A 17,788-nucleotide genomic window follows, 5' to 3' on the forward strand; every position below is an offset into this window, starting at 1 on the left:
TTCACTGCTATGCAGCATTTTTCATTTTTCCCTTGAAAACTTTATGAAGGTCATTCTTAGATTAGAGTTAAGCGTGGGATATAATATAATTTCTCTGGTGCTCTGCTAAATTATAGACACATATATTCTACAAATTGGACAAACTAGTTACAGAAATCTTATGAACCATAATTTTCCCTTTCCCCCAAAAAAAGGATATTCTTTATAATTATTATATATATATTATTATATATAATTTATTTATAATTATTCAAACCTATAAAAACATGTTGCATTTTTTTTCCCAAGACTCTCAACACAAATTAATAATTTTACACCATTTTGTGCTCATGTTGAAAGCACTAGCATTCAGAAACCATCACAATGTCATCACAACCTCAGTTAACACACAATTCTCATTATGTGAACATTAGTATGCAAACTACTTCACACAGCACCCAGAATGGGGTTTGCAAAAATAGCTACAGAGTTCTTGGCTTTAGATGCAAACAGTACAGAAAGTACTCACATTAGAGGAAGAGTATTGAATGAAGTCACTGCCATTCTTTCGAGTGCCAACATGCCTTCTTCTAAAATGTAAACTAGGCTCTTTACAGATATATGATGAAGTTTGGTATTTGTGTAAAGTTTGTAAAATTTCAGTTTTCACTACAGCACTGCTTGCACAGGTTCTGCACGATCATCTTCAATAATATACTCTTGCTTCTCAATCAGGCTCAAACTGATAAGCGATTTTAACGACGCCGTTGTTTACAATACAACTGGAGCACATGCCGCTGAGGTGAGGGGCGGGACGCGTAGATGGCGCACTAGAGGCGGTTTAGCCAATCACAACACACTGGGCTAGCTAACCAATCAGAGCCCATCGCCTATTTCTGAGGGAGGGGCTTCATAAAAGCAGGAGATTGATCAGCGCGATTCTCAGAGAAGGGACAGAGCGGTATGGAATAAAGGTAAATTATGTGAAAAATAATGCGTTTTTAAAAAAAATGAAGCATTAACACATGTTAGACTGCACCCCATAAACACAGTCAAGCCTAGAAAAAAACATTGAACCACCCCTTTAAATAAATTATGCTTTTGGGCACAATAAGCAAGCTAACATGCAGTACATTACATTCTATATCTTCCATTCTTTTTAAATATATATACATTTTAATCTATATATTTTAGTGTGTCCTCAATAAGCGCCGTTTTTGAAGAGAAGAGTGCACATGTGCATAAATACCAAAGGGAACCCCGCCGGAGTATGACGTAAGAGGAAACCTGCGATGAATCAAACATCAAATAAAGCAAAATGACAGGGAACAAAACATAGTAAATTAGTCATCAGGTGCCATGTTCAATACAGCAGCATCTCAGAGATCTTGAATCAATTAATTAGCAGAAGTTAATACTCCACCACATGCATGTGACGTCATTAACAACGGCCCTAAATTGTTGAACTAATGTGGTTCAAACGACGGAGATGCGACTGTGTTCGGGAAGCAGTCGTGACTGGCTATTTAGTTTACACAACAATGCATCGTACTATGGTGGTTAATCAGTAAGTTACGTCGTTGTACAGGAAACGCACCCCAGCCTGAACGCTAGTTTTTCACCAGGAAGCTTTGAGTAAATGTGTTTTAGCAATTGACAAGAAAGTATAATACTGTATATATTTCAAGTACAGCTATAATAGAGAATTTGTGGGGAAGTTCAAAAGATTGGGTCAGTTATGGGAGCACATTCATATTTAATATTCAGTCCCCTTAGGGGAAGAGAACAAATGTGGAGAGTGAAGTTTAGAGGTGGAATTTAAGTAAACCTTAAAATAGCTGTAGCTCAGGAAAAAAATGTCTCTAGTGATTATCCACTCCGGCACAGAGAGAACATTCCTAATTCAGACTAGTGACTCACTGCCACTGCTCTGCCATTTCCTGATTTGTTTGTTATTAATTCGTTTAATAAGGGATGCGGGAGACTTGGTAACAGAGTTCAAACTAATTTCAGACTCTCTCTTTTTCTCTCTCCCTCTCAGATGGCAAGGTATATGCACTGGGTGGAATGGGAGCCGACACGACTCCTCAGGCCTCAGTGAGGCTGTATGAGCCGACAAAGGACCAGTGGCTGCCCCACACCTCCATGCCCACCCCGCGCTACGGAGCCTTCTCCTTCCTGCGCGGTAGCAAGATCTATGTTCTGGGTAAGCCCTCATAAAATTGTCTCATAAATCTGAATAATTCGGTTGTTTGTCAGAGACACACTCTTGGTTCCCTAGGAATAATAAGACATGACCAAATAATAAAAAAGGGCAGACAGACAGGAGAGTGTAATGGTAAAACTTTTGTTTAGTGTGAAAGGGGATCTGCAATTCAAATCTCAACCTAACACATAGTTTTTAAAAATGGCAACAACAAAAAAATCTAATTTTGACAACCACTGAACTTGAACTTTAGCATTTTCATCAACAGGAAACATATATATATAGTTTTCTAGCACTATTATGGTAGTTAGATTATGACAAAAAATTTTAAATAATCTGAGTTATTGGATAATTTAGACAAACACTTTTTTCCTCAAATAATCATGCAGATTGTGTATATACAATGTTCAAAACTTTGGGGTGATAAGACTTTTAATGTTTTTGAAAGCAGTCTCTTATGCTCACCAAGGCAGCATTTATTTAACCAAAAATAGCATAAAAACTGTGAAATATTTTTACAATTGAAAAATTCTGTTTTCTATTGGAATATATTTTAAAATTTAATTTATTCCTGTGATGCAAAGCTGAATTTTCAGCATATGTTTTTTAATTCTAGACACGCCAAAGTTTTCTTTTAAGATTAGGGTTAATAGTTAATAATTTAAGAACATTTCACACTTAAATAGCTAGGTGTGTGTGTGTGTGTGTGTGTGTGTGTGTGTGTGTGTGTGTCTTGTCTGTCTGGGAATACATAAACTGATACAATGAGATGTAAGTTGCTTTGCATAAAAGCCTCTTCCAAATGTGTACATGTAAATGTCTGAGTTTGAAGAGCATTTGGAGGGGTTAGACTACGTGTATGTGTGAGTTTTATAGTTGATCAGAGTGTGTTTGTGCACATGGGTTTGATGAGCATGTGGAGTTGCCAGTATGGGGTTGTGTTTTGCCAGATTTGTCCTCTTTCTAACCTCTCTGCACTGTGAGACATTCTGTTCAGGTCAGACACAAAGATCAACTGCCCTCTCACTCTTAGAGAAGTCATTACAACTCTGCCTCCCTACACACACACACTAATGAGGACATACTGTAGATTTTTTTGTATAGGTGTAGGCTGGAAATGGCAAGAGTGATGGGCAACATCACCTTCCCATGCCAACATTGATCAGCCTGGTGAAGCAGACGTGCCCTCATTACTGTAACACACCTGGACTCACATTCCTTCACAGCAAGTGCAACTTCTTGTTTGGTTTCATTTTACAGCTCAAACTGAATGTGAACAGAAGTGCTGTGAATTCAGTACAGATGTTCTGATATGCTGTTTAAAATTGCTTGAACGTAGATTAAGGAAGGAGAATATGTTAATGTACATCTCGCCCCTAAAGATCACCACCATTTGCCTCTGGGATAAAAAAAAATGGATAAATCATCTTCATCTTGCTTTAATGGTTTTGGGGACTTTCTTTTTATTACCAAAAGAGTAAAAACTAAAGTGAAGAGTTTGTTCATTTAAAATTATTTATGTTTAGCAATACAGATTTAACCAGTTGTTTTTGGAGTCTCCTACAATAGGTTTACATGAATGCAAGGTCAAAAAACGCTTTTGTTTTCTCAAAATATTCATTTAACATATCATCTAATTTTCAAACGATTTGTTTGAAGCAGTTCTAAGATTCAGCCTCTTTAAACCCCTCCTTTCTGTGAGCATACTCTGCTTTGATTGGTCAAATGGCCCAGTCTGTTGTGATTGGTCTACTGCGTACAGCACGTGTCGGAAACAATACGCTACAGTGTTTGTGGGCGGGGTCAAGTTGTTCGCGTACGGCCGATGTAGAACATAGGTGGGCATTATGCAAATGTGTTACCCCATGATGTGTAGCCATCACAGAAGTGGGATTGAATTACTGATCACTCGTTTAAGCTCTTCTGAGTCGATTCGTTCTTTTGGGAGACAATAACTTTATTTATCGTGCACTTTCAGCTTTACAACTTTGCAGATTGTTTACATTCACATACAGCTTCATTACACACTGCATGAAAGGCAATATTCATAATGGCATAATAACTTATGAAATTATTAGAGATTGAGATGTGGTGTGTGAAGTGAGTGAAATACAGAGAAATAAGAATATTTTACCTTTGGGCTCATGATTCTTCTCCTCCGCTATGACACAGTTTTGTCTTGATGGTTAGACTTAAACTCATTGATTTGACATCACAGGGAATAATTCATTCAGAGCCTTGCTTTTGCTTATATCCCTCCTTGCGGTCTTCAGCATCATTCTTTCTTTCTATCTCTGTTTTCTCTCTCTCTCCCTCACTTGCTCTTAAAAGGCTACTCGCCTTTGTATTTCTTGTCAGGCTTTAGATACAGTTTGACACTTAAAAAAAGCTTTGCATTGAAGATCTTTTGGTGGGTGACAGCAGTAATATTAAGAAACTTAATTCTGTTATTTGTCGGGCTGCTGGACCACAAATAGAGCTGCATTTAAATCACATTAAGGCCAAGAATGAGGAATGAGTCTGATCACAGAATGCTCATTTAGTTTTTATTTACTTTGGGATGAGCCCCACGAGGTCTATTGTGAGCGCAGACACAATCATACGTCACCCAGATGTACCACACTGTCTCCCCAAAATAAGATGCCTACTGTGGATGCTAATATTGTTACATCTGGTGCAGGCAGGAGAGCGACGTGACCCCATTAGAATGTGAACTAAAAAACATTCTCAGAGAAAGTTTAAGGCTGCTTTGAAGGTGTTTTCCACTGGTGTTGTTTTCATGAAGCTGAATGAAATGCACCTGTCCCTTCGAAGACATGATCTAAATGCTCAACACATGCTATTTGATTTGCAGCATGATTCATTGGGCTTTTCTCGCATTTTTGGTCCAAATTTTGAAAGAAATTGCACATAACGGATTTAAACGTGATAAAATGTGTAAAAAGGGAGCTGAAAACCCTACTCTTAATTTAAGCTGTAAGCATTATCAAATTAGCCAGTTGTGCAGTTACAGGTTCTCTATGGACCTAATCGGAGATAGAAATCATCAAAACATTGCAGTTTACCTCCTCCTGCTCTTTTAGAAAGTAATGATAACGTGATGAAAGGTGAAGTGTGAATTTTCTGTTACAGTAAAGACTTTTCAATGTTACAAGTTTAATTGCTGTTATTTTGAACTTTCTATTCATCATAGAATGCTGGGGAAAAAAATCTGAAATTCAGCTCCAAACTTTTGAACGGTAGTGTCATTCTGCCTAAACTCACACCCTTGATTGAACCAGACATGTCAATTCACTTAAACAAATAGGGATAATTCATTGAAAAAACTTCTGTACAGACAGACTAGCCTTTTATTTTTAAACAAACTTTCTATACTGCAGCACAGGGGTCTTCAGGAGCTCAAACATGTTAAAAAAAAAAGAATACAATATCATTAAGTAAACTTAAATTTCAAGTTTAAAAGATAGAATTCACCTCATGAATTCTGACTTCTTTAACAGTAAGTAAAATTCAAATGTAATGTGCACATAAATGACTCGTTCCATCAATAATGATTATTTTCATGACTTTTGCAAATGTCATGAAGTGTATAAATGCATCACTCTATTATATATGTTGTTACAGGCCAGGCATAAAATTCATCACTCAGTTTTATGCATTATGTAACAGTTTTCTTGCGCCACCTCTCTATCCACCTGGGGGCTTCACATGAAAACCGTTAAAGACCTCTGCTGTAACACATTCAAGCTCTCCTTGTTTCTTTGTTTTAAATTCAGATTTACTTATATGCAGTGTGTGTTATTTTGCATCGATGTCTGTGTGTGTGTGTGTGTGTGTGTGTGTTTTACTTTGGCATGTGTGCATGATGCTGGCTGCACACCAGCCGTCTGTCTTCAAATCAGTCTGTGGATGGGTTTGGAACAATACCAGCCGCAATTCACTTAGCTCAATATCTCACCCATACATGTCTCTGTTAAATCCACTCGTGTATTTGCCCTGTTCCCCTCAACTAATTTCCCACAATTTTGACCATGGAGGCTTTAATGATTGAAGTCGAAAGGCTGAAAGAGTTGAAAGAAGTTAATTAAAGGTGTCCAGCAAAGGTCAAGAGAACAAGACCTCTTAAATGGACTGCTGAAACCTCACTTCTTATAGAGACATGCTGCCCCGTCCTCAAGACTTTTCCTCTATCTGTTACTCTCACACTGTCTTGACTGCATTTCCATTTTCTGGCCTACTTTCTCCATCTCTTCACTCTTCCACATTGTTCCTCAGACAGGTTCTTTCTCTCCCCCCTTTGTTTTGTTTTGTCTTGTGTGTGTGTGTGTTTTTCCCTGGCTGTCTGTTCTGTCCCAGAGGGTTCTCAGTAATGCCAAAGCTGGGAGGAGATCAGTCACATTGTGAATGCATAGTGAATGAAAGAGAACGTGCAAGAGGGGAAGAATAAGAGGGAAAAATTCAGGTGTACCTGGAAAGGTGTACTTTCTGAGCTCTCACATACATACGCAGTGATACACACCCTAGAGTTGTACACTTTACATTGTTTTCCAGAGAGGTTTATGTTCTTGTGATGTACTATTTGTTGTATAGATCAGTCAATCTCAACTGATTTTGTTTCAGAACCCAGAATAAACATTGGTTTTACAGCAAAGTGGCAAACTGCTTTTACCTTGTGACAGATGCTTTAGTACCAAAATATCACAGAGTTCAATTGGATATGTGACCTTTGACGTCAACAACAAAAACATAAGAGACAAGTTGTCCTCCCTGTTAAGTTTGCGGTTTATTTTGCATATTTTAATGGTATGGTTCACCAAAAGAAAGAAAGAAAATTCTGTCGTCATTTACTCATCATCTAGGGAAGTCGTGGCCTAATGGGTAGAGCTTTTTCCAGAGAGGTTTATGTTCTTGTGATGTACTATTTGTTGTATAGATCAGTCAATCTCAACTGATTTTGTTTCAGAACCCAGAATAAACATTGGTTTTACAGCAAAGTAGCAAACTGCTTTTACCTTGTGACAGATGCTTTAGTACCAAAATATCACAGAGTTCAATTAGATATGTGACCTTTGACGTCAACAACAAAAACATAAGAGACAAGTTGTCCTCCCTGTTAAGTTTGTGGTTTATTTTGCATATTTTAATGGTATGGTTCACCAAAAGAAAGAAAGAAAATTCTGTCGTCATTTACTCATCATCTAAAACCTGTATGACTTGCCGTCTTCTGTGAAACATAAAAGAAGATATTTTGATAAATGTCCTTGTGGGGTTTTGTTGTCCATACAGTAGAATTGTTCACTTAATATTCTTCAAAATATCTGCCTTTATGTTCCTCATACTGTAAGAAAGAAAGTCAAACAGGTTTGGAATGACATGAGGGTGAGGAAATGATCACAGAATTTGTATTTTTGGAGTAATTATCCCTTTAAATGCACAATTATATTTTATATGGCAAAATCTGGTTTTAGACCAAGGTAGATGTCATATTTAATTTGACTTAAACGACAATGTCAAATAAAATGTTGTTATTATTATTATCAAATTAAGTGGAAAGGGCAGTGCATCCAATACGTCATATGTTAAGATCCTACAAAATGCCATTTTTATTGAAAATTTCCTGATTATTTTGTCCACTGTGACCACAGTTCCAGATTGTTTCATCAGCTGAATGATTTCTCCCCAGATATACAAGAGTATGACATGAACTTCAATCCATCACAGCCTCATTTTCATTCTCATCACATTAAATATGCTGTCTGCTGTGACTAATGGATATTACTGTAGCTACACACTCACAGAGGCTCAACTAACAGATTCATTGTGTTATCAATGAGAAGCGCTCATTGTATTATCTTTCTACAATTATGCAATCCCAATAATAATAAGCTCCTCGGACATATTCCACATACAAAAACAATAAAAACCACATCTTTATACATGAAATAAAATAAGATAATTTGAGATATAAATGAGATAATAGACCATTTAAGGACGAAATTGATCCCAGGACCAGGATTTCTAGAAATTGCTAGTTATGCAATGATAGGTAACACATTCAATTAAACATGGAATTTTGACAGGCTGAAATAGTATTTTGTTGTAAAACGTACTCCAATAACCAATAACCTTTTATTTATAACTTAAAAAAATAATGGTCCTTGTTTTAGAGAAAGTAACACTCAGGTAACATAGACAAATTGACAGCTCCTCTACTAATCCCTGTAGATTAAACAGTAGAGTATAGTGCTAGCGACACAAGGACCATGAGTTTGCTTTGGATAAAAGCATCTGCCAAATGCATTAATGTAACAAAATAAAACAATTAGTTGACAACAGTGTGCATCTTACTAAATGTGGTTCTCTATTTCTTCATTACTTGTGTATGTGTTACTGTCTCCATGAGATGAATAATTTGTGTAGTAGTCAGAAGCGTCAGGCACGTTCAAACCTTCATCTCATTTGTAAGCATCTGCTAAATGAGTTTGTCAAGCCTGTGTATGGCTGTAGGTGTGCTGTTAGCGGCATATTTGTGTGTTTGTGTATGTGTGTGTGCGCATGTGTGTACAGGTACGTGCTTTTCTATACCAGTGGGGATTAAACCTGAATACACACCAACTCATGGGGACTCGTGTCACCGTGGGGACCTAAATTGAGGTCCCCATGGGGAAACAAGCCTATAAATCATACAGAATTGTTGTTGTTTTTTTGAGAATGTAAAAATGCAGAACATTTCCTGTGAGGCGTAGGTATAGGTGAAGGGTTGGTGTAGGGCAATCGAATATATGGTTTGTACAGTATAAAAACCATTACACCTATTGAGAGTCCCCAGAAGTATAGTAAACCAGACTATTGTAAACCAGACAGGATTAATATGATGTGTGTGTGTGTGTGTGTGTGTGTGTGTGTGTGTGTGTGTGTGTGTTTGTTTGTTCCAATAATGGAATAGGCTGTCAGCTTGTCTGAGAAGACCAAAGCGTTGTCAGTGAGCCGTGACATGTGGTAATCGCGCACACACTGACTCCCAGCAGGGACAGACGTGACACACTGGCCTATCAGAGTCCTATCAGAGAGCTACCACACACGCACACACACACACACACAGACACACATACATACTTCATCTTAATCCTCCAACCCTCTTCTTATTTTCCCCTCCGACAGGTGGGCGTCAGGGCAAGCTGCCAGTGACCGCATTCGAGGCCTTCGACCTTGAGATGAAGAGTTGGACGCGGTATCCGTGCATCCCCAGCCGCAGAGCGTTCTCCTCATGTGCTGCCAGCGACAGGGCGTTTTTCAGCCTGGGGGGTCTTCAGCAGCCTGGACCCCACAACTTTTACTCCAGACCTCACTTCGTCTCCACTGTAGAGGAATTTGATTGTGAGCAGGGTGAGCAATTCATCTCTTTTGCTGAATCTTTATTGACAAAATGATACACAAAAGAAATGTGACCATTACTATGTCAGCTCAAAGACATTTTTCATTGTACATTGTTGGAGCAATAAATATAACCAAGTGGTACTGTAAAAAGGAAGTTTTTTAAGAAAAAACTTTGTCGGGGTTAGTCATTACACTACACTACCATTCAAAAGCTTGGAGTCGGTGAGGTGTGTGTATATATATATATATATATATATATATATATATATATATATATATATATATATATATATATACTGTATATATGTATATCATTTTCTCTTATGCTCACCAAGGCTGCATTTGTTTGATCAGAAATACAGTAAAAACAGAGATATTGTGATTTTAAAGTTACAGTTTTCTATTTGAATATATTTTAAAATGTAATTTATTCCTGTTATGCAAAACTGAATTTTCAGCATCATTACTTCAGACTTCAGCGTCACGTGATCCTTCAGAAATCATTCTAATTTGATGATTTGGTGCTCAAGAAACATTTCTAATTATTATAAATGTTGTAAACAGTATAGCTGCTTCATATTTTTGTGGAAAACGTGATACATTTTTTTCAGGGTTCTTTGAAAACAACAGCATTTATCTTAGATAGAAACTTTATACAACATGATAAATGTCTTTACTGTCACATTTGATCAAATTAATGTGTCTTTGCGGTTTAAAAAATATTCATTAAAAAATTTTTTTTAATGCAATGTCTTTAATGCCTTTTTACATGTGTAAAATTACCTTGAGCTTGAGAAAGGTGCTATAAAATCTAAAACATTCTGGTAAGGCCTGTAAAAAAAGTAGGATAGTAGCTGTATTTCTTCTCTTGCTGGGAAAAATTAACCTCAGTGTTCACACAAAGGGCGAGCTTAAATAATGGAGGATAGTTTTTACTTAAATCGTTTTCATTAAGTCATTGCTGTGTACAGGTTGAAATGTAGAGTGTAGACAAGAGTAATTAACTGCCAGCCGTCATCAATTATAAAAATAGGTGGCAATCTTTGATGGCAGGAGTGTAATTGGTGAAGATCAAAGATCTTGGTAATTTGGTAAATAATGGTAATTTGATGCTTGAACGGCTGTCTGTAATGCTTTTAATACATATCATTTGATTTATTAAAACTCTGACGTCAAGTAGCCTGTGTAAAATCAGTGCTTTTATAACGAATAGATTTTAGTTTAATAGATTTTAATTAAATTTTAATAAATAGATAATACATTTTATAATGAATATTTTAATCACATGATATACTGTTTGATTATATGCATATATTTATATTTGGCAATTTGAAAAAGCTATCAAAATTAACAATTCAAAGACATTACATTATTGTGGCAGGTGAAAACTCTGAATAGGCGCACAAAAATGCCTTTAGGAGTCCATATATTTATTTTGTTTCCATATCATTGAACATAAGCCAAGCACAGGTCTACAGTCCACAGCAATGTGTTTCAATCAATGTTTAATCTGTCATGAAATCATGAAACATGAAAGTGGTACTTATAGCAGTCTTGACAACATTGTGGTCTCTTTTACATGGCTTCCTTTCTCTCTCTCTTGCTCTGATGCTGTGGTTGAAACCTATCTGACAGCTCAGCTTCAATCTCTTCAGCCTCACTATGTGACAGGCAGGAGAAAGATTGATGTGTTGTTGTGTTCACTGTACATACAGCACTGGAGGGGTGGAAATATATTTGTTTCTCTTGCTATCTCTCTCACTACACAACAGGGGGGAGTTCACTGGGATACAACATGCTCTCCAGGATACCACCTATAAGGTGAAACAATCACTAAAATTGTTGTGCTGCTAATATAATTTGTAATAGATTTTTTTTTCTTTTAGTATTTTATTATTGTTTTTATTACTAATTGATTTATCTATCATTCATTCATTCATTTTATGACTATTACATTTTTAAATAGTTTTATTTTCAAATAAGTTAATAGTAAAATAATTATCAATAAATTAATATTTTTATTACATTTGAAACATGCAAAATAGAAGCATTTTTACTAATGCTCTCAAACTCTTGGTCCCCACTGTGTACATTCTTCTGTGTTGGTTTTCTCCCAGTGTTCTCCCTCCTTTTAATTAAACTGTAATTCTCTGTTATGTTTCAACCACTTTTTCTCATCCCAGTAGTACCACTCAAGGAGCTTTTAATTGCGCTAACAAAAATAAGAGTGTTCTCTCATCTTCATGTAAATAGCCGAACCCCCACGGGCCACCGGCCCTTATCACAAAGATACGTGTTTTTGGCTTTTTCATTTTCTGTCGCCTTCCCTTCTTATTCCCTTTGTGTTTGCCAGTGTTTATATGTGTGTACGTGTTTGTCAGACTCCTGGACAATCTCCAACACAGAATGAAGTCTGATCGGTCCTGAAGGGTCATTCTCACCGACCTCTTAAATTATATTCCTGCCTACCTACAGTATATATTAAACCTCTGCTACACGAATGTCTCTATCCATTACACTCAGCCAAAGGGACAAATAGAGAAGGATAGAAGGGGGGGAAAAATCAATAAGAAAGTAAAAAGGTTCCTGCATTTTTAAACACCAAGCCACCTTTTTAGATTTAGTGAGTTATGAGGCTTTTTACATAAAAAGAAGCTGGAAGAGTAAACAAAAAATAAATTGTATTTGGTGACACCATGCTTGCAGGGTTGACGTGAGCGGGACAGGTTGTAACCTGCTCAAGTTTACCTTTTTAATCAGATGCATTTGCATTTAAATTCCACTGTTGTGTGCTCTGATTCTGTGATTTTATTTATTATTTCAGTTTAAGTTATAGTAAATTTGTTTTCATCATTTTTTTCTTATATTTGGCTTTAATCCGTTTCTGTACCAAAATGATTTTTAATAGTTTTAGTAACAATAACAACAACAACAGTTATTCTCCCTGCCGCAGAATGGGAGACAATAGTTAAATATGTAATCTTTTGAAGTGATTCTGATCCTGGCCTTTTCACCTGAAAATTTTGGATTAAGTACCTTATTCACAGAAATATTGGTTAAACTACTGTGGAAATATTAATGTCAGCAGAAAGCATGTTAAACAATTTTATTAAGAGTTGTTGATGTAAATTTTCTATTAATCAAGGCAGCAGTAATTAGTCAAATATTCAAATGATGCAAAAAATTGACCAGACATATATCCAGACAAGCACATTTTTTAGCATGTTAAACTTTCACTGATTTGCATGGTGCTAAAAATGCAGACAGTGTTTTTTGTGCGTGTGTTTTTTTGTTATTTATATACTATTTAAATATTACTGTAATCATATTTTAAATGAGCCTTTATTTTTATTTTATTTATTATTTCAGTTTAAGTTATAGTAAATTTGTTTTCATAATTTTTTTCTTATATTTGGCTTTAATCCGTTTCTGTACCAAAATGATTTTTAATAGTTTTAGTAACAATAACAACAACAGTTATTCTCCCTGCCGCAGAATGGGAGACAATAGTTAAATATATAATCTTTTGAAGTGATTCTGATCCTGGCCTTTTCACCTGAAAATTTTGTCTTTCCTTTTGCCTTTTGGAGCAGATGTGTTCAATTATGAGAGCTGGATAAAGCATGATTTCTCTGAGTAGTCTATGGTGGAACTTCAGTGCAGGTCTGGGTCTGACAGGAATCTCTCCCTCAAGCATCCTCAGAGCAGCACCACATAAAAGACTGAGCAGAGGCTTGTTAGAGAGGAATCATTAGTATGGGCGTCCTCTCTCTGCTCTCTCTCTCTCTCTGTTCCTCAGCTCTCCTCTTCAGCACAGAGAACCTTCCTTTTATATTACTTCATTATAATCAGTTACTTAGTATATTGTTCAGCACTGAATTTCTTCGCTTTAAACCTTTCCTTTAAACTTCCCTGAGCATGGCTTCCTAATCGCTTCCCCTTATCGTATTCATCTCCTTTGTTCATTCAAAAATAAAACATTTACATAATTAAATTCAGGAAGCTTTTCCATGCAATTAAATAACTGTAAACCTTCTCAGCAAAAAAATAATAATAATAATAGTTTGAATTAATTTGATCTAGTAGTCTTTTTGTCCAAATTAATTTAGTCATGCCAACTAATGCAGTGAAAATGAGAAGGAATGAAAGGGATTTGAACTCGGGTCTCTGCACATGTATGCACCACCACAGCACTGCCCGTGTTTCTCTCATGAATCACTCTACTTTAACACATTTTTAATAATTTTCTGACATTTTTGGTGGTTTACCAAAAATTAGATTTTGCTGTTTTTTTGGTGGATAATAATGTGTGTAATTACAGGGGCAGTTGTGGCCTAATGGTAAGAGAGTTGGTCTTGTAACCCAAAAGTCACGGGTTCTAGTCTCTGTACCGGCTGAGATTATAGGTGGGGGGGAGTGAATGACCAGCGCTCTCTTCCACCCTCAACACCACGTCTGAGGTGAGATCCTTGAGCAAGGCACTGAACCCTTAACTCTTCCTCGGACGCCACAGCAAAAAAAAAAAAACAATATGAATTCTACAATATGTCTACAATATGACCAATTTAATGAAAGTGAGATCTCTTTGAAATGGTTGGTTTAGTTTCACACAATAAAATCTTCAGTGGATGTTGTTTGAGACATAAAAGCACACATCCTCTCACATTCATTCTGAACACAGACTCATTACCTCAGCCGCTGTGTGCTGTGCCGTACAAGCATGCAGTGTGTGTTCACTCATTAGGCATGACGGCTGCTATTGTCGGCTTGTGTTCTCAGGGCTTTTGTACATGAATGAGTGTGGTGTTAGCAACAATTGCTGGATCCCTCATCCTTATTCACAGTAACAGCATGCAGAAAGGGTTTAAACAAACTTCCTCCCTAAAGGTTTTCAAGGTATCATAAAACTGTTTTTCGCTGTGTGAGTCTTAGTTGCTGATGTCCGGTTGTCACATGTTTCACTCGTCCTCTCTCGCTTTATCTTTCGTTTTCAGACTGACCTGACACATTCCCTCCTAACACACTCCTTTAATTTCTCCTTATTTTCAACTTTCCTCTCCTGCCTCACAAGGGCCATCTGGACCAGCAGCTCTGATAACACAAACTCCACATGTGCTCCTCTGCAGCATCACACTGACTGATATAGTTCACCGCTCTTGTGGATTAACCCATCGATCTGCTCTAATCAATCCCACAATGCATCTCTACCCCTGAGAGTGTGCAGGGGAGTATCATTTATCTGGGCGTGGATATGAGATTCACAGTGGAGTTCAAACTGCCACTTTCATTCCATTGTGCTTGATTTTTTGATGTTTGTATGTTACTGTATTTGATGAACTGTAAAAAAGTATCAATTAACAAAGTTAACCAATTAAAAAAAGAAATTAACAACTTTGAAGCTTACAATATATCTGTATTTAAAGGTTTAAAAATCATTACTAAAAATAATTAAAAAATAACAATAATGATCTTTTTTACTTGCAGAACCTGACTTGCAGAACCCAGAGCACTATTTAATGCTCTGGTTAACATAGAAACCCATGAGACTCGTACTTGTAACTGCATATGGACACTGGCCAAACCAACATGAAATACACTATTTTATCACTATTTGAGTGTGGTAAGTTTGTGCGATTTTGGTATTTCCACATTCCAGTAGATAGGAGTTGGTTTTGCGTGCCTGAAAGCTACAGGGGTCTGCCAAGTGAACTGACTTTGCTTGAAAGGTACTTCAGTTGAAGCGCTATAAAGAGCCATGATTAAAATACATAAAGAAGATATATGTAGATTGAAAAAAAATAATTTTTTAAAATGTGATTTTTCAGAGTGTAGATCAGTGTAGATCAGACGAGGGGTATGTGCTTGTGTGCGCATAGATAGGAGTTGGTTTTGCGTGCCTGAAAGCTACAGGGGTCTGCCAAGTAAACTGACTTTGCTTGAAAGGTACTTCAGTTGAAGCGCTATAAAGAGCCATGATTAAAATACATAAAGAAGATATATGTAGATTGAAAAAAAATAATTTTTTTAAATGTGATTTTTCAGAGTGTAGATCAGACGAGGGGTATGTGCTTGTGTGCGCATGTATGAGCGTAATAGAAAGAGAAGAGATGATTGATTTGTGGGCTTTAAATAAACACAGGGTCTCATCTCCAGCTGGGTCGCTGTTCTGAGCCCGCAGAACTGTCAATCATGTAACACCTTTAGCTATAGAGAGAAGCGCAGCAGTGTGCATGTCTGGTTCAATAGTAAGCGACAGGTCGACAGACAGACACACAGACAGGTGGGCAAGCAGACAGGTATTCTAAAGCAGCAGTTCAGAAAAATGCAGTGCTTTGTAGACTTTGGTATGTGACTCCTCCTTTCTTATTTTCTGCTACTAAATGAAGAGTTGATGCTATGATAAGAATAGTTTTTTATCATAAGAATATCTAGAAAAGTTTAAAAGAATATACTAGTGTAAAATAAATGTATTTTTTAGGACACTTTATTGCAGATTATTTACAATTAAATATAAATGTTATAGTCTAAATGTATATTAAATGCATTTAGTTGAACTTATTTCAATAATAATAATTTATAATTATTTCTGTTGCTTTTTGAAATATGTTTAAAGTACCGCCGAATGTACTGACAAGCATTTATGGTATAAACTAAACATTTGTAATGATGAATTTAGTGCATTTAAAATATTTTAATTTTAAATGTAATATCAAATAACACACTACAGTTAAAACCAAGTGCTTCAGATGTGCTGTAGTTTGTCAAATCAAATAAAAGAATATTAAAACTTATTAAAGTACTTATTAAAGTAAAAGTATTATTATAAAGTGCACTTTTCAAAAGTGTACCTAAATGTGTTAAGAGAATTTGACCATACAATAAAGCCAGTGGGGTTCAGTGTTGTTTTTGACCCCATTGACCTTCAGCGTATGGACCGAAATATCTTTTTGTGTGCTTCTCAACTGGTTTGGCCATAGGATCCACATTTTCCCATGGTCATCAAGCCGCAACCCACTTTATTATATATATATATATATATATATATAAATTTGTTTTAAAAATATATCATACCTTCATGCACATCCTTCCCAGCTAACACACGAAGTACCAGTTATGTGATTTATTGATACTACTTTTATTTCACACATTGCATGCTCATAGTTTCTTTTGCGCTTTAGTGAAATGATATACAGCGTGTGCCACCGCATTTGCACGTGCAGTTGAAGAGTGTGTGTTACAAGCACAGCCTAATGTCTGACAGGACAGTATAGTTCATTTTTCTGAGGTGAGAGACTTTTTATTTCATAACAAGTTAAAGAAATAACGATAGAATAATGAGACTGACATTAAGCATGACAACATCTCATCTGACTGCAGATACTAAATCAGGACAGCACGTTTTTCTCAGGCAGTCTTTACTTAAACTGCAAAAAAAAGTGTCAACAGCTTTCACGCACATTTTTCAAAATAAAAGTCTTGCATCAGAAAAACATTTAGAATTACGTTTTTTGTTGTTTCTTTGACTGTACACTCCATGACCCACTCGGAACTGTCTTGCGACACACTTTTGGGTCACAACCCACCAGTTGAGAAACACTGCTGTAAAGTATTGTTCATTGTTAGTTCATGATACCCAATGCATTAACTAAAAGTGTTCACCATTATTTCTTATTTGTGACCCTGGACCACAAAACCAGTCTTAAGTGTCAATTTTTCAGATTTATACATCATCTGAAAGCTGAATAAATAAGCTTTCCATTGATGTATGTTTTTTTTTGGATAGGACAATATTTGGCTGAGATACAACTACACTGTAAAATCTAATTAGTTGGGCTTACTTAAAAAAAGCATGTAAACCAATTGCCTTGAAAAAAAAGTGAAATAGGAATAGTATGTTGTACTGACAAATGCTTAGTTAGTATAGTTTACTTACACGAGAGTTCTAGTAACTAAAAAAGAACTGTAGGGGGAACTTGATCCTTTCATTTAGGTTTACTCATGACTTAGTATAGCTACTCACTGACTCCCAGAGTGCATTGCGGCATGAATAAATTATGCAGTTGCTTTGTTTTACAGTTATTTATTTTATTTGCTGTCTTGTGTCAGTAGCAGCACAACAAAAATTAAATAAAATGGTTATTGTTACAATTAATGAAAATAAATGAAAGTGAATTGTTACCATTGTTGTGATTCACGTGCTGAATGTTTAAGTCTGTGTGTGAGTTT

At 36.2% G+C, this 17,788-nt stretch overlaps 1 protein-coding gene across 1 annotated transcript in view; it reads left to right on the forward strand.

Moving 5' to 3' along the window:
• Nucleotides 1-2,020: 2,020 nt before the first annotated feature.
• The window catches only part of LOC107562449 (kelch domain-containing protein 8B), a gene marked incomplete at its 5' end in the record, with an annotated part of 26,189 nt that continues 10,421 nt past the window's right edge, over nucleotides 2,021-17,788 (forward strand). The window contains 2 exons of the mRNA XM_016247082.1: nucleotides 2,021-2,185; nucleotides 9,347-9,571. Coding sequence (XP_016102568.1) covers nucleotides 2,021-2,185; nucleotides 9,347-9,571 — 390 coding nt within the window. The remainder of the gene's footprint in view (nucleotides 2,186-9,346; nucleotides 9,572-17,788) is intronic.

This window comes from Sinocyclocheilus grahami, unplaced genomic scaffold (assembly GCF_001515645.1).
Source record: "Sinocyclocheilus grahami isolate Dianchi unplaced genomic scaffold, SAMN03320097.WGS_v1.1 scaffold824.1, whole genome shotgun sequence".
Lineage (NCBI taxonomy): Eukaryota > Metazoa > Chordata > Actinopteri > Cypriniformes > Cyprinidae > Sinocyclocheilus > Sinocyclocheilus grahami.